We start from the raw sequence: 24,763 nt of genomic DNA, 5'->3' as shown, positions 1-24,763 counted from the left end.
CGTACCAGACACCCACCCCTTCAACTGGAGCAGACAATAGTGTCTTCAGACTTTGCCAAGCATCCCCAGATGGCAAAAATGCCCTCCAGTCAAGAGCCAAGGCTGTGGGGACCATTTCCTCCCTAACTGTACACGCTCTGTTTTGCCAGGAGTCCTCTTCACCATGACCGTTGCCTTGCTGGGTCTGGCCGTGTGGTTACTCTGTCCTGTGACCTGCGAGAAGCCTCTAGAAGGAACTGACCTCTCCTCGGCTTGGCGCTTTACACACTCCCTTTACAACGCCACCATCTATGAGAACTCTGCCCCCAAGACCTATGTGGAGAGCACAGTGAAAATGGGCATGTACCTCACCCAGCCGCAGTGGACAGTGCGCTACCGGATCATCTCGGGGGACGTGGTCAACGTCTTTAAGACAGAGGAGTATGTGGTAGGGGACTTCTGCTTTCTGAGAATCAGGACGAAGAGCAGCAACACGGCGCTTCTCAACAGGGAGGTTCAAGACAGCTACACCCTCATCATCCAAGCCACAGAGAAGACCCTGGAGTTGGAAGCCCTGACCCGCGTGGTGGTCCGCATCCTGGACCAGAATGACCTGAAGCCCCTCTTCTCCCCACCTTCGTACAGAGTCACCATCTCGGAGGACATGCCTCTGAAGAGCCCCATCTGTAAGGTGACCGCCACTGACGCCGACCTGGGCCAGAACGCCGAGTTCTATTACGCCTTTAACACAAGATCCGACATCTTCGCCATCCACCCCACCAGCGGTGTGGTGACCGTAGCTGGGAAGCTCAACGTCACCTGGCGGGGAAAGTACGAACTTCAGGTGCTGGCTGTGGACCGCATGCGAAAAATCTCCGAGGGAAATGGGTTCGGCAACTTAGCCGCCCTCACTATCCACGTGGAGCCTGCGCCCAAGAAGCCCCCGGCCATTGTCTCCGTGGTGGTGACCCCGGCAGGCAGTAGTGAAGATGCCACGTATGCCACGGTGGTGGTAGATGCCAACGGTTCAGGGTCCGAAGTGGACTCACTGGAGGTTGTGGGTGGTGACCCCGGAAAGCATTTCAAAGCCACCAAGTCCTATGCCCGGAGCAATGAGTTCAGTTTGGTGTCCGTCAAAGACATCAACTGGCTGGAGTATCTTCATGGGTTCAACCTCAGCCTGCAGGCCAGGAGTGGGAGCAGACCTTCCCTCCATTCCCAGATCAGGGGCTTTCACCTTCCCCCTTCCCCACTGGCTTCTCTCAAGTTTGAGAAGCCCGTCTATAGAGTGCAGCTCAGTGAGTTTTCCCCTCCTGGCAGTCGAGTGGTCCTGGTGAAGGTCACACCAGCCATTCCCAAGCTGCAGTATGTTCTAAAGCCATCCTCAGAGAGCGTGGGGTTTAAACTTCACGCTCGCACTGGGTTGATCACCACTGCAAAGCTCCTGGACTTCCGTGACCGGGCCCGCTACCAGCTTTACGTTAGAACCTCCCCTGGCCTGGCCTCTGCCGTGGTGATCGTTGACATCGTGGACTGTAACAACCACGCCCCCATCTTTAACAGGTCTTCTTACGACGGCACCTTGGATGAAAACATTCCTCCAGGCACCAGCGTTTTAACGGTCACAGCCACAGATCAGGACCCCGGGGAGAACGGATACATCACCTACTCCATCATTGCCCCCAAAGCTGTGCCATTTTCTATTGACCCTTTCTCGGGGGTCATCTCCACCTCCAAACCCATGGACTATGAGCTCATGAGAAGAATTTACATGTTCCGAGTACGGGCCTCAGACTGGGGAACCCCTTTTCGCCAGGAGAAGGAAGTGTCTGTTTCTCTCAGGCTCAAGAATCTGAATGACAACAGGCCAATGTTTGAGGAAGTCAACTGCACTGTGTCTATTCGCCAGGACTGGCCAGTAGGGAGGTCAGTGATGACCTTCTCGGCCATAGATGTGGATGAGCTCCAGAACCTAAAATACGAGATTGTGTCAGGCAACGAACTAGGGTATTTCGATCTGAATCATTTCTCGGGGGTGATAGCCCTCAAACGCTCTTTCATAAACCTTAGTGCTGGTCAACCCACCAGCTATTCTCTGAAAATCACAGCTTCAGATGGCCAAAACTATGCTTCGCCCACAACACTGAATGTCACTGTGGTGAAGGACCCCCTTTTTGCATCTCCTGTCACCTGTGCTAAAACAGGGGTACTGACCCATTTCACCAAGACCGTCCTCCACTCGGTTGGACTCCAGGACCAGGAGTCCAGTGATGAGGAATTCATGTCACTCACCACGTATCAGATCAATCACCATGCCCCCCAGTTTACAGACCACTTCCCTCAGTCCATCGACGTCCTCGAGCGTGTCCCCGTCAACACCTCCCTGGCCCGCCTGGCAGCCGCTGACCCTGATGCTGGCTTTAATGGCCAGCTGGTCTATGTGATCACCGACGGCAATGAGGACGGCTGCTTTGACATTGAGCTGGACACAGGGCTGCTCATGGTGGCCGCTCCCTTGGATTACGAAACCACCAGTTTCTACCTCCTCAATATAACAGTGTATGACCTGGGGACCCCCCAGAAGTCCTCCTGGAAGCTGCTGGCAGTGAATGTCAAAGACTGGAATGACAACGCGCCCAGATTCCCTCCTGGCGGGTACCAGCTGACTATCTCGGAGGACACAGAGGTGGGAACCACCATCGCGGAGTTAAAAACAGAAGACGAAGACTCAGAGGACAACGGCAGAGTCCGCTACACCTTGCTAAGCCCCACCGAGAAGTTCTCCCTTCACCCTCTCACCGGGGAACTGGTCGTCACTGGACATCTGGACCGAGAAGCAGAACCTCAGTACGTACTCAAGGTAGAGGCCAGGGATCAGCCCAAGAAGGGCCACCAGCTCTTCTCTGTCACTGACTTGATAATCACATTAGCAGATGCCAATGATAACCCTCCCCGGTGCATCACAGAGCTCAGCAGCCTGAAGGTGCCGGAGGACCTCCCCCTGGGGACGATCGTGACATTTCTGGATGCCTCTGATCCCGACCTGGGCCCTGCAGGGGAAGTGCAGTACGTCTTATCGGATGACATCCATGGAACCTTCCGTGTGGACCCGATGACGGGGGCACTGAGTCTGGAGAAAGAGCTGGACTTTGAGAGGCGGGCTGGGTACAACCTGAGCCTGTGGGTCAGTGACAGTGGGAAGCCCCTGGCCCGCAGGACCCTCTGCCACGTGGAGGTGATCGTCTTGGACGTGAACGAGAATCTCCACCCTCCTCGCTTTGCCTCTTTTGTGTACCAGGGCCAGGTGCAGGAGAACAGCCCCCCGGGAACTCAGGTGATGCAAGTGATGGCCCAGGACGATGACAATGGCTCGGACGGGGAGATCCAGTACTTCCTCCGGGCCGGCACTGGCCTGGCAGCCTTCAGTATCGACCCAGACACAGGTACTGGGCTGAGGTTGGGAGGGAGAGGCCGGGGTGGGGTGGGAGGGAAGGGATGCAGGGAAATCGGGGGGGGTTCTGGAAGAAAGTAGGCTGCAGGCAGCCAGGGAAAGCAGAACACGGGTTCTCCTTCCTGTGCCTTTATTGTAAATTCATCTTCGGGAGAGGCCCGTCTTCACACAGACACGCACACGTTCTACTCAGGAAAGCAATGCTTGATGGTTATACGTCTTTATATAGCCACAAATAAAAGATAAATGTTCGTCTGTGTCCCATCTATCTCTCCAGATATAACCTTCTAAATGTCTTTACCTTGAATCCAGTACATTTCACTATTCATCTTATTATGGGAACACAATAGACGTTACTTGTGAAACTTACTTTTTCACATAATGTAAGATTAGGACATCTTCTTGTCCTTTTAATTATCTTTATATTCTATGGTATAGTTCTACAACATATATCGTCATTTATATGCATGAGTCTCTGTAGGAAAACTCTTTTTTCTTTTTAGACAGGATCTCACTTATATAATGCAGTCGAACTCACTTACATAACCCAGGCTGGCCTCAAACTGACAGGGATCCTCCTGCCTCAATCTCCTAAGTGCTGGGCATTACAGGTGTGCATTGCGATGCCTGGCTTTGTAGGAAAAAATTTTAAAATGAAGTCACTGTGTCAAAGAATAACATACACTTTTGAGTGTGTGCAGGATTGGGGTTCAAGGCCTCACACAGGCCTAGCAGGTACCCTACCACTGAGCTGTATCCCAGCCAGATAAGGTACATTCTTGTGATTGTAGTATCCCCAAATTGCCCTTGGGGCAGGCCCGGAGTGTGTGGAGACAGGGAGTGCCTTCCAGGAGGCGGCAATCTAGGGGGATTTATTCTAAGTAAAGGCCCTGGGGATGGGGTGAAAGGCATTAGATTCAGTCAGTTACAAACCCAGTTCTTTCCCTTACTTGCTGAGTTATATAATCTTGGCCAAGCCAGGCTCCCTCTCAGGGCCTCAGTTTCCCTGTGTCATCTCCGACATGCTCCTCCCTTCCCCCTCACTCAGCCCCTGCCAGCTGGGAGGCCCGTGAGAGCTTAGGGTGCAGGCCACCCCTGCCTCCCACCAGACCTCCAAGCTCTGGCCCAGAGCTGGTGCAAACTAGGCAACTGTGGAACGAGCGAGCTAAGAATGAAGCTGAGCCCCTAAAATCATGAGGGTGACAGGAAGGAAAAGAAATGTATTGGCCAAATCCCTGATTCTGAAGCTGAGGCTCTACCAGGACTTAACTGATGAGGAAAAGGGTTTCAGGACAACCAGCAGGAACTCTCAGTGACAGGATGTCCGGAAGTCCCTGGAACTGGGGTGGACGTGGTCCAGAGGAAAGGAGGGCCACCGTGCCGTCTTCTGCCCCACATAGACTAGGACATTGTGCAATACGGCCCTTAATTCTCAGTTGTCCCGTATCATATGGACAGCTAGTCCCTTCTTTGTGGATTACCTGTTCATCACCTTTCTACAGTATAGCTCAGGTGATGTCAGCTAGGTGGCTTCTAAAGCCGCCCTGGCCCTGAAGTAATTTGGGTTTGTGATTCACTGCCCCAGGAATGATTCAGACCCAGGCACCTCTGGACCGAGAATCCATACCCTACTACTGGTTGACTGTGCTGGCCGTGGACAGGGGTTCTGTGCCCCTCTCATCTGTCACTGAAGTCTACATTGAGATCACAGATGTCAATGACAACCCGCCCCGGATGTCCAGACCTGTGTTCTACCCCTGCATTGTGGAGAATGCACCCCTGGGTACCTCTGTGCTGCAGCTGGATGCCAGGGACCCAGACCCCAGCTCCAGAGGGAAGCTGACTTTCAACATCACCGCTGGGAACCACGTGGGTGTCTTCACTCTTCATCCTCTCACGGGTAAGGAACCAGAGAGTCGAGTGAGCGGGCAACTCTACCAAGTGTGGTCAGAGCACCCTCAGCGATGCCCAAGAACATTTGGAAATTCAGATTCTCAGGCCCTGCCCTAGACCTGCGAACCAGGGTCCTGAGGGTGGGCCCGGCAATCTGTGTTTTGACAAGACACGCAGGGGGTTCCCACGAGCAACAAAGTTGGAGACACTTTTCTACAAAGACCGCTTCTGCGAAAATGAGAAGCAACTCTCTCCCGCTTTCTTGCTTTGGAGTTTCTTGCTTTAGTTGTCCAAAGGCTGAGGCGGGACTCAAACACCCTAATACTCCCAAACTCACCCCCTCCTCGGAGTCCCAAACCAGAGTCCCAAACTTGGCTGGCCGGCTGAGCCAGACCATTTCAGCCCTGCTGCCAGGTGGTGAGAACAGGGACCCCTTCCACCGAGTCAGCCAGCCCTCTCACGACTGTGCTTGGCCCAGGGCAGGTGGAAGGTGGATTAGAGGAATCCAAAGGCCCGGGCTGGGCAGCAGGGAGGCAGGTGTCACCCACAGGTGTTCCGCTTGACTTGTGACAGCTTTAAACTGGCTTTTCAAGTTATGGCCAGCATTTAAACATTGGCAAATCCTACAGTGCACTCCAGATTCCTGATCGTTCTTTAAAAACAGGAAACTATGCGGTCACACAGTCTTCGTAGTCCCACAATATGCCAGGGGCTGTCGGAGGCTCCCTGTGCAGGTGGGCACACATCCTGGGGTCCCGCACAGCCTTGATGCTCCTGGCGTCTTATTCCCAGCCTGCTGCCCCATGTGTGCCACCTACCTGCCTCCTGCCGGCACTGAGAACAGTGCTGTGCAGTTCTCCAAGACACCTGTCTCCCAGGGGATAAACTGCGATCCTGTCACAGAGCAGGCTGACATTTTTCCCCAAGAACACAGTATCTTATCCATCCTTCACTCTTGTTCCAGAAGGACAGAACCCTGTCAAGACAGGAGGAAGGGGAAAGGGCGAATCCTCAGTGGACTTCTCCCTGGCACTTAAAACCAAAGCGATTGGGAGGGACGGACAATGGCTGGGTCCTACAGGGTCCAAATGTCTGCGCCAGTGACATTTTTGGGATAGCTTCCTGTTAACCTTTTGCCTCGGGGCATGGGTTAGTCTTGGAGGGCACTTTTCCCTGGAAAACAGGCCTGAGCTGGCTCTCTACCTGCAGCTGCTCTGTCCGTCTCTTCAGAAGAGCTGGATCTCTCTCACCTAGGGCATTAACTTCTCAACTTCTTCCAAATCCCTGTTCTGTTTACTATCAACAGTTCCCTGACAGCAAGTCTGGCAAAATGCCCTTGATGGCAGAGACATTCCTAATGTTCTTGCTGAGGGGAGGAAGAGCTTTTTTGTTAGCATTTGCTTTTTTTTTCCCCTGTCTTTTTGATAGTGTCTCGCCATGCAGTCCGGGCTGGCCTCGAACTCATAGCAATCCTCCAACCTCAGCCTCCCAAGTGCTGGGATTACAGGCCTGCGCCACCCCGCCCACTAACCTGAGCCTTCTTAAGAAAAAATCTATCAACTGTGAAGGCTTTGCCCTTGTCCCTCATCTCTGCCAGTGTGCTGCCCCACTCCTTAGTGGGGTAGCGTGGATGGTGTCTTTGTGTCCTTCAAACAAACCTATAGTTTGCCATGTCCCAGACAAGGTGGACTGGCCCCGCTGGGCCCTCTGGCTTCATCTTGTTCCTGTCACAGCGCACCCCTGGGTTCCAGCCACATGGCTGCTCTAGTCCATAACTGGGCTCAACACAGGGGCTTTGCCATTGGGAGCCTCTTCTCTCCTTTGGGCTGCTGGGCTTCCCTCCTTCCTTCAGATCCCAGCCCCGCTGTCCTTTCCTTTGAGAAGTGTTCACCGACAGTGTAACATGCTTCCTGCCATCCCTTTGTCCCTTTCTGTAACCCTGGTGATACGGCCTATTTTATTTGTGTGATTACTCCATTAATTACCCATGTGCCCTAGATGTCAAAATCTACTAAGCTCTGGGTATGTTCACTGACCGCACGTAGCAAATCTTTAAACGTGTCTGTCTCACAGGGTTTTAAACAGGCTGTGGAAGGGAGACTGAGCAGTACACCACAGCTGTGTTCTTGGAGAACTCTGTCCACCAGGAGCATGAGTATTTAGATAGACATAGGATGGAGCCAGTGCAAAAGAACATAACTCAGTAAAACATGTACAGATGTGGTCCCACGGCTGCTCGGAGAGGAGAAAGCTCCCTATGTCAGAGATCCGCAGAGGCTTCTCGGAACAGGGCTGGTTGTGTGGAGCTGAAGACCAGGGTGGATTTGTCAGGTCACAGTCTGGGAGGGGACATGGTGAGGAAAATGTGCTGGACTGTGGTTGGCGGGGAGGAAGATAGGACCTTGATAGAGCAAGCAGGTCAGTGTTCTGAGGTGTGTTTCTCATTCCACAATTTACACATGGTGAGGTCTTGGGAAAATTATTTCAGAAAGTGTCTCAGCCCATGTCATGTTGCTGTAACTGAAGACCACAGACTGGGTAACTTATTATAAGTGAGGTTTATTTGGCCCACAATTCTGGAGGCTGGGAGTCCAAGAGCACAGTGCTGATGTCTGAGCAGGACGTTGGTGCATCACAGCATGGTGGAGGTCAACACCTGCTGAGCCCAAGCAAGGTACTACCTTGAGTCTCTGGTCCTCCTTATAGAGCCACAAATGCCACCATGGAGACATAACTTCATCTAACTCTATGTATCTCCCAAAGGCTCTACTTCCAAATAAGATTCAGATGTGAATCTGAGGATTCAGCTTCCACTGTGGGAACTTCTGGGGAGCACATTCAAATCAGCACTGCTCAGGGCCTGAATTTGATCACCAGTAAATGGAGATGATCATAGCTGCCTTCCAGGCCACTGGGAGGCTCATGAGGCTGATATGTAGAGATACAGAAGGAGCTTAAAGGCAGCCTGGGTATGCACGAGCTCAGTGAGCATTGGTTCTACGGTGCTGAAGGAGGAGAAAGAAGCAGACAAAGAGGGAAAGGTAACTGGGGCAAGACCTGGACTGTGGTGGGCCAAGGTGAGCAGAGAAAAAGGAATGGGGATCCAGCAGTGGTGGAATCAGGAGCTCTTGAAAAACAACTACATGAGGAAGGGGAGGAAGGAAAGGGTCAAAGATGGGCCTGAGATGGGGTGATGGAGAAACGTGTGTTTGCTGGAGAAAAGTGATAACAGCTAAACCAACTGAGTACCGCCTCATGCCAGGAGAGGGAAGAAGGGCTTTGGATGCCTCGTCTTATTGTGGGTGGCTCTGCTGTATCCCGTTATCATGGACACTCCCTGGGAATGAGGACACTGATGCCAGAGAGGGAGATAAGGGTAACAAGGGGCCAACAGCTCAGGAGGCCGCAGGGTCATGACCCCAGGAACACAGGCCCTTAAATGTAGGGGAGGCATGTGGGGTAGGGGAAGGGCAGAAGGACAAGAGACAGATTTAGACACAGGAGAAGGGGGAGAGGAAATATTGAAGGAAGAGAGGGGATGGTGAGAGACATGCACAGAGAAAATACACAGCGAGAGGTACACAGGATAGGGAGAGAGGAAACGGCTAGAGAGGAAAGGCATGGGCAGAGCCACGTGGAAATCTCCCAAGACCTCCTGGCTCTTGCTCTCTGTCTGAGGGTTCTCAGGCCTAAGCTCTTCCACTTGGGGGATAAGCTGGGTGGGTGACCTAGAACAGTACCCCACTAGAGCCCGAGGAAGGCGTCTCTCATTACCACTAGGCTTCGACCTGTGACTAGAAGGGCGCCCAATGTGGGGCTGCCCAGGCCCCTTCTACAGTCCCTCCCTCTTCCTCCCTCCACTGAGGAGGAAAAACCTGGCTGATGTGCTCTACTGCACAAGGCAGTACCATGCTCCTACAGGGGACTTGCTCTTCCATCAAGGAGGCTCCTCCCTGCTCTGAACCCCTTTTCCCACACTGCCTCCCACCTGGGGCCACCAGTCCCTCCACTGAGCTTCATCTGCATACTTATTTCCACTGTCTCCATCATCTCATCCACTGAACAAGACCAGTAAAGTTACCGAGAGCTCTCAGAGGGTCCACTGACCCCTACTCAGCTCTGCTCGCCTTTGGAGCAGACCTTTCATTATACCCAGGTATGACTGTCCAGATTGAGGGGTTAGGATGACATTCTGAGTCCCTCATAACCTCAGCGTGGAGCTCCCTGACTCTTAAAGAGGACTGGCATCATCTCTCCTTTGTTGTCATAGTTTGGAGCCCCTGTGGCTTGGGCAAGTTCAAAGTAGGTTTACAAATCATCGAGTCCAACTTTCCCAATTTACAGACGATCTGTGAGGAGCCCGCATCTTGCTGGTCATGGAGATAGCTGGTTCTAAGACCTAGGTGAACAATAAACAATGGCAGAGGAAAAAGCTACCACATGACTTCTCCAGGACTAAGGTCTCGGATTATGGTCTCAGTTATAACTCCAGACAAGCTACTTTTTTGCTCAGTAGGTTGTGCACAGCATTTCCACTTCTCCAGAAAAGTGCATTCAAAATAGTTGCACACTCTTTCTTTTTACATACAGTTCAGGTCTTCTTCCTTCCTGTGGTTCATACTTGATTATTTCTTTTCTTTTCTTTCTTTCTTTCTTTTTTTTTTGTACTGGGGATCAAACTCACAACCATGTGCTTCCAAGGCAGGCACTTATGCTGCTGAGCTAAATCCCCAGCCCCTCATACTTGATTATTTTTAAAAGTACAATTGCATTGAACATGTGTGTGTGCTCATCATCCCAGATTTCTGCCTTTAACTCCTTAGAATAAATTACTCAAGAGTGGAATGAAAGTTCAGAACTTAAAGCCAGAGGACCTTGGGTTCACCCAGTTCAACTTTTATAAAAGAAGTCTGAGGTCGGAGGACCTTAGAAAAGGAGGAAAAAACTGAGTCAAGGTGAGGCACCGAGGGCATGAGTGGTTTCCCTAAAAGGAACTCAAGGCTGGATTTGAGAGTTTGCAGTGCCTTAGAAAGGGAAGGCAAGGGGCTGAGTCAGACAATGGTGCCTTGTTGGAATGGAGGCCTTGAAATTCCAGAGACCGGAATTGATCCCCCAACTCTACTGTGAGCCCTCACTCTGCCCTGCCCAACAGCCAGTCTCAGAATTGACTCGTCATCTTCAGGTAGGAAAGAAAGAAACCCAGTCCACACTGGCTGAGGTGACACTGGACGCTGCTCTCCTTACCTTCTCAAAGCCCAGACATGAGTGCTGCAGGCGCAGCTCCAGCCAGGGTTCACACAGAGCAATGTAGGTTCTGCCCCTGCCTCCTCTTCTCTGAGTAAAGGGTCTTCTCAGGACCTTGCACACAGGTCTCACAATACCTACTCAGCATACCTGGTATGCAAAAGAGGCTTTTCTATAGCTTTTCCTCCCAGAAGTTCCAGAATTGATTCTCATGAAATAGCCCAGCCATCTGTCTGTAGTCCACTAGGAGGGTTGGGGGTTAATCTGTGCTAATTGGCCAAGGAGAACATCTGCTTGGTAGGCATCTGATTGGACAGGCATCTGATTGGGAGAACATCTGATTGGGCAGCCATCTGATTGGGTAGGATTCTGACTGGGTGAGAATCTGATTAAGCAGGCATCTGATTGGGTAGGCTTTAATCTACCCATTGGAGTGAGCTCATTGGGTAGGTTGCTGAGTTGTTGATCCATCGCCCCTGTCTAATGGTGAAACCTGGATGTAAGTGGAAATTTTAGCTAGTATCTCTGTTGTCCTCTCCCACCTTCTCACTTTCCCTTCCCTCTCCCATGTTCCACTTCCCCTTAACATACTTGTTCGCTAAAGACCAGAAGAATTCTCATCGGGGATTTGAGTGCCATCCTGAGCTCAGTCCAATGATGTAGCCCTTGGGAGTCCTTGCTTCATGTCTCCCTCCTACCATCTCTCCCCCAGGTCTCCTTTCCACGGCCCGACAGCTGGACCGAGAGAGCAAGGATGAGCATATCCTGGAGGTGAGAAAGCTGGGGAGCTTGGTCACTGGATTCTCTTGAAAGCTTCCTGAGGCTAAGCTGCAGATGGTTTGTGGAGTGGAGAAGCTATACACATACCTCCAGCCTATGGCTGAGCAGAGAACTGGGCTCAGAAAGGAAGGTATACTTGAGCTCAGCCTTGCTATGGTTGGTGGTGAAGACTGTCAGGTCTGGGCTGCTCTGCAGCACTGAAAATGGAAAGAATCTGAAATGATATCCAGGCTGGGCAGAACGCTGTGCATTGATTAGTAATGCCTGACATGAGTGCAGGAATGTGGGGTAGAATGTGTGTGCTATGTGTTGCTTGGATCTGCTTTCTAGTCCATCCCCTGAGAATTATTCAAAGTTAAGCACTAGGTCAGCAGCAGAGCCAGAATAACAACCTTTGTCTTCTATGTCTGTGCTCTTTCTCTTTTACCTTTAAAGTCACGTAGGTGTCCAGGGGCCCATTCCAATGAGGTGCTTCAGTCTGTGGCGTAGAGGCCATTAAATCAGAAGAGAAGGATGCTGGGTGGAAATCTACCTATTCTTCCCCTCCAGCTGATGAGCGGACATCTATTTTAGTCTTAAAGGCATTGGAGGGAGAGATGCATATTCCTTGGCCCATTTCCTTCCTTCTGTAACGAAATGATATTATTAGTAAGCAACAAATAAACAGCCTTCTAGGCCTTGAGACTGAAGCACTGTTCCAAATCCTGTAACAGACCTTTATCTTTAAACACTAAAATATTTTTACAGTGGCTCCCTACACAACAGAGCTCCTGGTCTTGAAATTCCTTGGGGCCTTTTCTCTCACTCTGGATTTCATTTCAAGCCTTGGGCTGGGTGTCTGGCTCTGAAGTTCTACCCATCTCTGTAGAAACCCATTCTAACCCTGAGTAGTCCAGGGAAGCAGAGAACAAAGCTGCTGGGAATTACAAGCAAATAAAAAACAAATAGTATCTAAGAAGTGGCCCTGGGCCTTCCTGACAAAAACAATCAGCTCTTGGGCTGGAGACTCTGGCCTGGATTTCTTCGGTTCTCTCTAGACCTTTGCTCTGTTCTTCTTGGCTTTCCTGTGGCGAGATTCCTAAGAAGCTGAAATCCAAGTAGGTGAGATAATAAGATGAATACACAAATACCAAAGAACAAACAGACCAATATTTGTATGCTGTCAGTAGTGGTCAGGTGTGGTGGGTGATGGCACCTAGTCATTACTTTGCACTTGGCTACTGGGTGCTCATGTCCAATTCTGTCCTCAGGTGACGGTGCTGGACAACGGGGAGCCGTCCCTCAGGTCCACCTCCAGGGTGGTGGTATGCATCTTGGACATCAATGACAACGCACCTACGTTTTCCCACAAGCTCTTCAATGTCCGCCTTCCAGAGAGGCCCAGCCCAGCGTCCCCTGGGGCTGTGTACAGGCTGGTGGCTTCAGACCCAGATGACGGTCTCAATGGCAGTGTCACGTACAGCATCGAGGAGAGTGATGAGGAGGGCTTCAGCATCGATCCGGTCACAGGTGTGGTGTCATCCAGCAGCACCTTTACAGCTGGGGAGTACAACATCCTAACGGTGAGCGGACAGTGGGGCCAGGGCTGGGAGGGGCACTGCTGGCTAGGACTTCCTGTTGTCAGGGTACAGGAGGAGGGAGGCAGCCAGGCTCAGTGGAAGTGTGCTCCTCTCTTGGCCTTGCTCGGGAAAACCGGGAGTCTTGCCTTTAACCAAAGGATCAGACTCTGGGCCTTTCTCTTTGAGGGCAGGAAGGGCCTGGGAAGCCTTCTGTTTGGTTTGTCTTTATCTTGGCGGTGGTGATGGTGGGGATTGAACCCAGTGCCTTCACACACAGCTGTATCTGCAGCCCTTTTTTAAAAAACACACTCTTTATTTTGGAACAAGCTAAGTTGTTAAGTTTCCCGGGCTGGGCTCAAACTTTGAATCCTCCTGCCTCTGCCTCCCAGAGTGACACCACGCCTGACCCTCTTTTCTTATAGAAAAGGATTTCATGAAAGAAACACAGATGGGTGTTGGCATCAAGATGTGCCTAGGTGTTGACCCTGGCACTGCCATTTTATACTGCTTGATCTCAAACGAGTCATTTAACTCTTTTGAGTCTTATGGTATCTGTGTACTTGGGATAAGGACACTTTTCTTTGAGGAAGCCAGTGTAGCCAATGCTTAAGTCACGGGTTCTCATGCCAGACAACCTGAATTCAAGTTCAGCCTTGCTGATGCCCTGGTACATTATCAGGTGGGTGGACTCCTCAGGTCGAGCCCCAGTCTGCCCTGGTAACAGGGAGGTGATCATAGTATCCCTCCCAGGGCTGCTGTGAAAACTGAATTAGATGCTACACATAAAGCTCTAGGAGCAAGGCCGGATAATACTGAAAACTCAATGAATTCTAGATTTATGTGTTTATGGTTAATGTACAGCACATACACTTGAGGTAAATGTTTAAATGTTTTTTAAAGTACAGAGAAAGACATTTTGCAATTAATCCCCCCTAGAACGCCCTGTCTCACCTCAAACACACTCATCCCACTGCTCCTGCCGTTTTCCGAAGCAGTTCTGGAAATCCTCTTTTGTGAGTGTCTTTACGAAATGTGATCACAGCTACCGTGAATACTGCTGCCACACGCAGTGAGTCAGAAACGGCCATGAGTCAGAAACGCAGGCTTATCAGAGCATGCCGGCGGGTCCTCATCCGCCTTCTTCATGGGCCCTGGCACTGCACCTCTGGCTCTTGCTTAATGTCACAATAACTGTGGAAGGTAAACATTCTGAACTGACTCGGGACGTGGAGGCAGCTACAACATTGCGGCTCAGGATACTCACGAAGGACTTCCAGAGCTGCTGCAGAAAGTGGCAAGAATGGCCAGTCCGTTCAAAGCAAGAGGGCCGTTCTGAAGAGGATTAACGGCCATGGGTCTTACCGTAATAATCTAATAAGCATGTATGTACGTATTCACCATATAAACACACACACACTGTATTTTTTAACCACAGCTCATTATGTACAGGCCATGCTGGGAACCAGTGCCCAGTAAGCCTTGTGTTGGTGGTCTCTCTCATTATTCGCTCAGCAGCAGGGCGAGGCTCAGGTTATGTTTTGCTCACTGCTGTGCCCCCCACGCCCTCCAGTGGGCGCTGAGTAAATGAATGAGTGAAGGGGACACGGGCTCAGTGACGGCTCAGTTCTGGTGTTGGGCTCTTTCTAGATCAAGGCCACAGACAGCGGGCAGCCGCCCCTCTCCTCCAGCGTCCGGCTGCACATCGAATGGATCCCCCAGCCCCGGCCGTCGTCCATACCACTGGCCTTCGATGAGCCCCACTACAGCTTCACCGTCATGGAGACAGACCCCGTGAACCACATGGTGGGGGTCATCAGTGTCGAGGGCCGGCCCGGCCTCTTCTGGTTCCGCATCACAGGTGAGACCTGACGAGGCCCTGCTCCAGTCCTCACAGAACCGCCTTTCTGTCCACCCTTAAGGTCATGCTGCTGGACAGCTCAGTGTGCTGGTCCCAGGTTCCCTACTGAGGATGAGGGAGAAGTACCTACTCTCCTTTTGGGGTGGGGGGATGCTCAGGATTGAACTCAGGATGTCCTCACATGTGTGGGTACACACTGATCAGTAAGCAGTACCTTCTAGTCTGGGGACAGTGAACTTTGTAGCTTGTGATGCTAACAAGCAGCTTCCTGCAGGGCGCCCCCTGCCGTGGGGTCCCCGCCCCAGCCCCTGACCCTGCCCCGTGCTCACTCTCATTCTAAGAGGTGCTTGGGTGCGGGCTCCGCTAACATTGCCAACCGCTCCAACATCAGCATTTGTGAAGGACCTCAGAGGGGCCTAGAGCCCTTTGGGAGCTGCGCAAATGCTTAGGGCCTATTCTAAGAACGTTGCACACGCGTGGGGACACCCACGAGGGTAAGCTTGCACGCAGATTTAGAGGATGTATCAACTCTGAAATCCATCAAGGATTTCAAGCTAAAAGATCTGTAAGAGTTTCAGCACCCCTGTGATCCACGGAATCCTACCGCAGTTTTCCAGCAGGCATCAGGGATGGGTTAGGCTATGCCCTGGGCCCAGGTCTTTGTCGCCTGGCCTTACTTCGAGTTGTGATTCCTGCTCTTTTAATTGTCTGTTTTCTTTCCTATATAATTAATGCTGGTATGCTGTAGGATATTTAGAAATACAAATGCATGCAGCGAAGAAACAAAAATTACCTGAAGTCCAGTCACCTGAAGATGATCTTCTCTTTTTTATGAGACTACCCTCAGCAGAAAGAGTCATTTTTTTTCTGGTGGCTTTTGCAAATTTTATTTAAATACAGTGATGCAGGGGAAATGCTAGGTGTCAGATATGCCGAGTTTACATTCCCCAAAGTCCAAGAATGAGTTCTAAGGAACAAAAGAGGTTAAGAGTAGAAAAATTGGGGCCATGATCGAGCTCAATGACATAAGTGCCTGCCTGGCAAGCATGAGGTCTTGAGTTCGATCCCCAATACAAAAAAAAAGTAGAAAAATTTATCAGAGAAAAGGAATGGGGAATAGGAATAACTCTGGAGAGACAGGAGGGGTCCCAAATGGGTGCCCCAGAAGATAGTGTTACAGTTTGCAGTTTCTTTTCACTTATGTACCCATACATACACATGTTGGGTTATATGAAAATATTTTATATTTATATACTATATAGTCTATTATATATAATAGATAAAACATAATATACAAAATATGTTTATAATCTATATACATGTAATGTTATATTGAAATATTGTTTTATAATTTATATATTATGTATTAACATAAGTATATAAATTATAGAGAGTTTTTTTCCTTTTCTTTTCTTTTTCATGGTATTGGGAGTAAACTCAGGGCCATCCCACTGACCTATATCTCCAGGCTTTTTTTTTTTTTTTTCATTTTCTATTTTGAGACTGGGACTCACTAAGTCACTTAAGTTCCCCAGTTTGGGCTTGAAGCTTTGATTTTCCTGCCTCGGGCTCCCAGAGTGCTGGATTACAGTGTGCACCTCCACCCCTGGCTCTGTGTTCTAGATGTGACATATTCCCATGACACTAAAGCGAATTCTATTCAGGAGACATGTAAATAGCTTCATCCTTTTCTATACTCTGAATTCCTATTATTTATTAGATCAATTTCTTCTTCTTTTCAGATCAATTTCTTTTTTAAAGAGAATAAAATAATAACTAAAATAATTTAGGATTTCAAAACAAGATGATAGGAAATTAACAATGGTTATTATGTTGTATATTATCTTCAAAATAGTTGCTCAGATTACCAGATATAGACACGCAAAAATGATCAAACAATATAGGCACTGATTGTTCCTGTCGTGAACTATTAGAATTAGTAGTACAATTATCCTAGTTATCATATATGTGTGTATGCATGTGTATATATATATTCCCCCCTTCTTATTTTTTCCTCTCCCCCATCCCAATTGTTCTTTCATTTTGAGCAGCTTCTTCCTTTCACGATATTTTGGATTTTATTTACTCTTTCAGATTCTTACACTAGGGAGACGATACAATGTTTACACTTGTGAGTCTGATTTATTTTGCTTATGAGTATAATTTCTAGTTGCAACCATCACCCTATAAAAGTCTTTAGCCATTCCTCAGTTGATGGGCATTTGAGTGGTTTCCAAGATTTAGCTCTTACAAATTGTGCTGCTATAAACATGGATGTACCTATATCGCTGTGGCATGATGATCTTGATTCTTCTGAGAAAATACCCAGAAGGGTAATAGCTGGGTTGGGAGCCTCTAATCCTAGTTTTTTGAGGAATCTCCATATCATTTTCCACAGTGGTTGCACCAGTCTGTATTCCCACCAACAGTGGAGAAGGGCTCCTCCCCTACCCCAGCCCCGCCAGCATTTGTTACTGGTTGATTTTTTGATGATAGCCATTCTTTCTGGCATGAGATGGAATCTCAGCATTATTTTAATTTGTATTTCTTGATTGACCAATGATGTTGAGCATCTTTTCATATATTTTCATTTGTATTTTTTCATCTGAGAAGTGTGTATTCATCTCAGATGACCATTTTTGGATTGGATCTTTGAATTTTGGGGGCCTGATTTGTTAAAAAATTCTTTATGTGTTCTAGGTATAAGTCCTTTATCTGAGGGGCAGTTGGCTAAAATTCTTTCTCAGTTTGTGGGCTTTCTTTTCACACTGTTGGGGATTTCTTTGATGTGCAATAACTTTTTAATAGATGAGATTCGTTTGCTGATTCTTTGAAGTATTTCCCACACAGTTTGGTTTTTGTTCATGAATTCCCTGCCCACCCCATGTCTTAAAGATTTCTACCTACTTTGTCTTCCAGAAGATTTAGTGTTTCTGCTTTAATATTTAGATCTTTGATCCATTTTGATTTTAGTTTAGTGCATGATGATAGACCTGGGTCTAGTTTCAGTCTTTGGCGTGTGGAAAGCCAGGTTTTCCAGTGACATTTATTAAAGAGGCTGTCTGCCAGTGAACATGTTTGGCCCTTTTGTTAAAGAAAATGTGACCGAGTGTGTTTGCAGTTGTCTGCATCTTCTCTTCCGTTCCGTTGCCTTTTGAGTTAAATGTGTTTCTTGTATACAGCATGTTGTTTGATTTTGTTCCTTGATGCACTCTGCCAGTCTGCTTCTTTTGATTGGTGAGTTGAGGCCATTTACATTGATGTGTATAACTGATACGTTTTGTCTTATCGTCGTCATGTTATTTTCCTGCTGTTGGTTCTCTGCTTTCCCCCTCTGTATAATTACTTGTCCTGCTTGGTGGTTTCTTTCTGTTGTGTTCTTGGAACTGTGGTCATTTTTATCTCTTTCTAGAATATCTCTCAGTGCTCTTTATCGGGTTGGTTTGGTGGCCATGAGTTTCTTCAGTTGTTCTTTGTCATGGGAGTATCTTATTTCTCCATTAATTTTAAACATAGTTTTGCAGGGTACATCAATCTGTGTTGGAAGCTGTTTTGTTTTTTCTTTTTCTTCAGGACTTCATATTTCACTCCAAGCTCTTCCTGACTTGATGGTTTCTGTTGAGAAATCTGTGGTGATGGGCTTTCCTTCATAGTTGATCTGTTTCTTTTCTCTAACAGCTTTTAATATTCTATTCTTGCGCTGAATTTCTGGGATCTTGATTATTGTATGTCTGGGTATAGATTTATTTTGGTTGTGGCTGTTTGGCATTCTATATGCCTCACTTATCTGTATGTCAGGTTCTTTCCCCATGCTTGGGAAATTTTCAGCTTCTGCAAATAGTCTTTCAATGTTATCTGTGTTGCCTCCTGCTTTTTCACTGACACCTATCAGTCATATACATACATACATATATATATATATATATATATATATATATATATATACATATGCATCATCTTTCAGCTGTTAAATTGTTATTTTTTGGTTCCTTGTTATTTTTAAGAGATCTCTCCTTTCATGATTGCTAACTGCCTGTCTTCAAGGACTGAAAGTCTATCTTCAGTTCCATTCAAGCAGTTTTTATAGCTTTCAGTGGAATTTTTAATTTCCTGGATACCTCTTTGAATCTGTTTCATGCATTCTAATTCTTTCCTATACTGTTCATTCAAGGTTTCCATCATTTCCCTATGCTCCTCTATTTTTTTTTAAGTCTGTGTCTTCTTTAGGTGTGTTCAGCAGTTCTTCCTTATGGTTGTCATTTCTTTCTTTACCTGAGAGATTAATTCTGATCTGATTTCCTTTCCAGACTCATAGGTTTGTTTCTTTACTTCAATTGCTATCATCTCAGAAATCTCTGATGTGTGACTTCCAACTTATTCTACGTCAAGTATCCTGGACTTGTTCAGGGTGGGCGGAGGGGTCTGAGATTACCCTTTGCTCCTTCATCTTGTCATTTTCCTGGGTTCTTTGGGACAAGCCGGTTGCTGGGTCCTGAGAACTTCCTATGTTGCTGCCCATTCACAGTGCAGGCGAATGGGCCAGGAAACTGGGTTCCTCTGAACAAGGCTCCCGTGATGGCAGAGGGGCGGAAGGCAGGCCTTCTCCTGTTGCATGGCTTACCAGGGTTCCCGCAATGGCTGTCAGATCAATTTCTTCTTACTGAACCCAGTTACTGTCATTTTCTTCTATGTCTGGGTATAGAATGGTTATAGGTTGTTTGCATATTTTGATAAGAAGTCATGCAGGGCTCTCTTGCTCCTGAATCTGAATCTCAGAGGCAGAAAAAAGTCTACAGATAAGTCTGCCCATCACTCAGGTGCACACATCTGTGCACAGTCTTAGAATCTCTGATTCAGCTTCTTTCTTCCATGCCCACTGTCCCATAAAAGTCACTATCTACCATGTTCTATAAATCTACTGCCCAAGTCACTGTGGTTGTGTGTTCTCTCTCCCATGCCTGCTCTAGATGGGGACAAGAACATGGACTTTGACATTGAGAAGACCACAGGCAGTATTGTCATCGCCAGGCCTCTTGATACAAGGACAAGATCCAGCTATAATTTGACTGTGGAAGTGACAGACGGGTTCCATATCATTGCCACCCAGGTTAGAGACCTCCGTTGGTAGCCCCTGAGTTGAAAGGACATGGGAGCCCTCTGCCTCTGGCTGGAAGGAGGCTGTGCAGACTACCTGTGGATGTGGTATACCCCAAAGACACTGAATCTGGAATCAATTTCCAGCTGCCAATACACACTCTATCTCTGTGACCGTGAGAGCATTTTTGCTCCCACTGTAGATTTCCATAAAATGAGAGGATTAGTCTCAACAGGCATTTGGGCTACAGATAAAATGCCACAGGGGTGACCATGGGTGTAAAGAATGGGAGTCAGGTAACCAGCCACTATATTTCTATTCTGGCTTCAGCTAGAGTTTTATCTGTCTTCTGTGTTGGGTTTTGATATAACATTTCATTTGAAGAAAAGGCTTGGTAACAAAATGTCTCACTTTGAAAACTACTAGACAGCATGGTGCTTAAAAGCCGTGTGATTTGGAGATCCTGTAATTCCTTCAATAAATGTTTATGCAGTTAGAGTGGCTGGTGTGTACCAGGTACTGTGCCAGGCATGGACGGCAGGTAGATGCAGACAGACACAGCCCATGTGGTCTACTGCCTACCTCTCTTTCACTGTCCCTTCAGGTCTACATCTTCCTGATCGCCAATGTTAACCACCACCGGCCTCAGTTTCTGGAGCCTCATTATGAGGTCAGAGTCCCCCAGGATACCCTGCCTGGGGTCGAGCTTCTTCGTGTCCAGGCCACAGATGAAGACAAGGGCAAAGGCCTCATCTACACCATACAGGGCAGCCAGGACCTGGGAAGCGCCAGCCTCTTCCAGCTGGACCCAAGCACTGGTGTCCTGGTGACTGTGGGAAAGTTGGACCTGGGCTCAGGGCCCTCGCAGCACACGCTGACAGTTATGGTAAGCGATCTGGGAGCCTGGGGCTGGGTGGGCTTACCCTCAGTGCCCATAGTGCTAGACACAGGTCAGAGCGGTGACACTTCACAGCTGGCCAGAGGCTTCTTCCAGAAAGGGTGCCTGAAGTGCTGGCAGATAGGGTGGCTGCCATGGAAATCCCTGTTAGCTTTGGTTTTCTCTACACTCCCCCAAAACATGTCCCAACAGAGCTTCCCCCGCTCCCTGTGGATTCACATAGTGTTGGAGCTAGAAGGGATGGAGACCCGCTCAGCAAAAGCATTAGGATCAAGCAAGGAGGACTTACTCTCTGAGTCCTGTGCCTGCGTTTGTACTTGAGAGTGAAAGCTTACATTTTATACCCTGCAGACTTCAGTTGTTCCAGCCCTGAGCCCACCCACTTCTCTAAACCTATGCTCAAGAGAAAGAGATGCTTGTTTGTTGTGGTACAGTGACACCAGAATTAGGGTCTGGTGCCCTGTCTCGGGTCAGGGCTCTCGTAAGCTAATTTACCATCCTCTGGGCACGTCAATGTATGTTGAAGACTCTCAGAAATCCTACTGGAAAAAAAAAAAAAACTTCGTTTAGTTTAGTGATCTCCAAATTTACCTGACCACGGAATTTTTTTCCTGCATAGCATCATGAAGAACTAATATTCTCTGAGGCCTAATCTAGAAACTACTACTTTGCTGCCTGGGTTAGCTTTCTGTCGCTGTGACAAAATACCCGACATAAATCAACTTAAAGGGGAAAGGTTTATTTTGGCTCATGGTTTTTAGAAGTTTCAGTTCATGGTCTTTAAAGCCTGGAAAGACAAAAACACCAAGGCAGGATCGATTGAGTGATGGAGGAAACATGCTCACCAGACGGTGAGCAGGATGCAGAAAGAGGAAGAGACCTGAAGAGTAAGGGGCCAGGGCAATGCAGTGTGCTCAGGGCTGCACCTCACGAACCACTCTCTTAGCTAAGCCCCCCTCCAGGTGCCATCCCTCCCCAATAATGCCATCAGATGACATCTCAGTCACTGACTGCTTGAGTTAGAGCCTTCATGGATCAATCACTTCCCAAAAATCCCATGGGCAACCAAGCCTTCCAAATAACAAGACTTTGGGGTGATACACTGGATCCCAACCATAATACATCTTTTCTCCTAATGTAGGATCAGTCATTAAAAGATCTACACCTAATAATCTTCATCTGATATATTTATTTATAAAAAGAAAAACAAGCATAAAATATGAAGCCAGGTTTAAAGGAATACACAGAGCTAATGCTGGGTGTGCTTTCATTGGCATTCAATCTCATTGGCCTTTATCTGCCTCCTCCTGCTTTTCCATTTGCTGCTTCTCGTTTACCCCTTGCACCCACAGGTCCGAGACCAAGAGATGCCCATCAAGAGGAACTTTGTGTGGGTGACTGTTCATGTGAAGGACGGAAATATCCACCCACCACGCTTCACCCAGCTCCATTACGAGGCGAGAGTTCCTGACACCATCGCCCCAGGCGCAGAGCTGCTACAGGTCCAAGCTGTGGATGCTGATCGGGGAGCCAATGCTGAGGTCCACTACTCTCTCCTGAAAGGTGAGAGGCCTGGCCATGCGGTCAGGAGATGGGGTAACTGCTTTGGCGATAAGCAAAATCACTAGAAGCTTGACTCTGCAAATTCATCAAGTACCAGGCTCTCTCAGCTTTGGCAAATGACAAGGAGTTCTAGAGCTTTCCCTGGAGCCATCAGGACCTAAATTAGCACACTTCCAAAGGTGGTAATAACAGTAAGGGACACAATGTTCAAGTTATGGGAGAATTTACATACATATGATATAAATCACCAATGACCATGCATGCAGGAGATGCTTATGATGCCCAGGTAACACTTCAAAATGTGTTAGCCTTCTGCATATTCATTAGAAAGAATGGGCAAATAAATATTAGGAGTACAGCATGGGGTCAGCAGTGTCCTAATTTTCTGATAAGGCCACATAACGCCTGGCTACCTGTTACATGGTTTTCTTCCTCTCTGACATGGAAATGACCTTTCCTAGAAAGTTGTAAAAATTCAAAGAAAAAATGTATGTTAATGCATATTATAAACTATAAAATACAATATTACTTAATATCACTAATGATAATTATAGTCAATGTAACAAAATAATAATACCCAGTGTCCAGTGCATTATTATGATGGTTTTAATAGTTGACCATGTGCAGTTAATAGAGATTAAAGATAATTATTAAGTGATATTAATTGCACATGATGAATTATTAAAGTTAGATGTTACAGAGGGACAAAGATGAGTATGACTTGCTCACTGCCCTCACAGCAGGCATCCTAAAGAAATCAGAGTTTTTACGTAATCTTTTTGGAAGAAATGGTTACCATATGACAGCAGTCTATTCATCCCTGAAGAAGAGGAACACAAATTGTAATACGCTAATTATTTATCCTTTCTGATTTATGAAGTCAGCTCATTTTATTTCATCTCACTGACAGCCCCACTCATGGAGACAATGGCTTTATTTTATAGATAATTACTTTCAAAATATTTTTCTGACTGTAGAAGCACCTCTTGTTCATTTTTGAAAGCATGACTTTATACAGAAATGTATAACGAGGAACCTAACATGTAGTCGTAATTGTTACCACCCAAAAATAGTAATTCCATGTCCTTCCCTCTCATCTTTTCCCAGCATCTTTCACGGTCCTGAGATTCCAGTGGACATACAATTTTGTGCTCTGGTTTTTTCCTCTTTCAGCAGTATAACATAAGAAAGAAGTTAGAATTAGAGTTATATTGCGGTAATGATATAGCTTCTGTTTATGGGACCACTCTAAATCTGCGTGTATGAACTGTGCTCTCTGACAGAGCTTAGCATCTGTCCGAGTCACAGCTGAGTGTGATGCACACCTCAATCCCTGCCTCCCAGCACTCCGGGAGGCTGACTGAAGCAGGAAGATCAAACATTTCAGCCCAGCCTGTGCGATTTAGCAAGACCCTGTCTAAAAATAACAAACAGAACCGGGGTACAGTTCAGTGGGAGGCCCTAGTTTGCTGCAAAAAAGAAATAGCAAGTGGGAGAGTCAGGTTGAAAGTCTTATAACGAAGGTCAGCTGCCTGCTTTGGCACAGAAATCGTAAAATAATCACACCCTGTGAACAAGGGGGTGAAAAATGTCTCCCTAAGGATAAGACCTATACTTCCTCTGGGCAGCAAACTGATCCGGGTGTTTCTCTCGGATACAGCATTGAATTAGGTGAGGGAGCCTGGAGAACGTATTTGCTTTTGATTCTTATTCAGGCTTCCTGATCAAAGCAAAGACAAAGCCTCAGTCAGTACCAGAAACCCTTTGGTCTTCTCCGACACTTGCTATTCTTTGTTTTTATCAGAGAAAGAAGGTAGGTCTCAGGCTCACATACTTTAAATTGTACCTAGATTTTTTTCATTGATTTGTTTTTATGCTAGCTTCTGATTGATGGTATGTGATAATTTTTTAAAGTAGCAATATAAAATTGTCTTTTAAAAATATGTATCGATTTTAAGAGTAAATCCACTCAAAGGGAAATATCCAGTAATTGATATAATAAAAGTTAAGGCAGTGGCTGGGCATTCAGAAATTATTAAGGTTGGGCCGGGGATTTAGCTCAGTGGCATAAGTGCCTGCCTGGCAAGTGCTAGGTCATGAACTTGATCCCCGTACAAAAAAAAAAAAAAAAAAAAATTACTAAGGCAATGTGCCAATGCTTTACATTTTAAAAATGTAGGTGTGATCTGGGTGTGGTGGCACATAGCCATAATCCCAGCTCTCTGGGAGGCTGAGGCAAGAGGACTGTGAATTCAAAACTAGCTTGGGAAATTAGTAACTTTGCAAGACCCTGTCTCAAAATAAAAAGGGCTGGGGGTGTCACTGTGAATCTCTGGTATAAAATGAGAGGGGGGGGAGGCAGAAAGGGAGGGAGGAAGAGAGAGAGAAGAAAGCAGGGGACTGGAAGAAAGGCATGGATATGGAAGTGTCAGGCTCTGGGTGT

At 47.6% G+C, this 24,763-nt stretch overlaps 1 protein-coding gene across 3 annotated transcripts in view; it reads left to right on the top strand.

Annotated features, from left to right (window-relative positions):
- The window catches only part of Fat2 (FAT atypical cadherin 2), an 88,705-nt gene that overhangs the window by 21,308 nt on the left and 42,634 nt on the right, over positions 1–24,763 (top strand). For all 3 annotated transcript variants that reach the window (XM_063230673.1, XM_063230672.1, XM_003464475.4), the window contains exons 2-9: positions 150–3,422; positions 5,016–5,330; positions 11,280–11,338; positions 12,598–12,909; positions 14,554–14,764; positions 19,732–19,871; positions 20,464–20,745; positions 22,110–22,320. In XM_063230673.1, coding sequence (XP_063086743.1) covers positions 164–3,422; positions 5,016–5,330; positions 11,280–11,338; positions 12,598–12,909; positions 14,554–14,764; positions 19,732–19,871; positions 20,464–20,745; positions 22,110–22,320 — 4,789 coding nt within the window. In that variant the 5' untranslated portion in view covers positions 150–163. The remainder of the gene's footprint in view (positions 1–149; positions 3,423–5,015; positions 5,331–11,279; positions 11,339–12,597; positions 12,910–14,553; positions 14,765–19,731; positions 19,872–20,463; positions 20,746–22,109; positions 22,321–24,763) is intronic.

Source organism: Cavia porcellus, unplaced genomic scaffold (genome assembly GCF_034190915.1).
Source record: "Cavia porcellus strain 051 isolate PalLab524CR breed Dunkin Hartley unplaced genomic scaffold, mCavPor4.1 scaffold_19, whole genome shotgun sequence".
Classification (NCBI taxonomy): domain Eukaryota; kingdom Metazoa; phylum Chordata; class Mammalia; order Rodentia; family Caviidae; genus Cavia; species Cavia porcellus.
The sequence above is the reverse complement of the archived record's forward strand: the minus strand, read 5'-3'. Positions and strand labels throughout refer to the sequence as shown.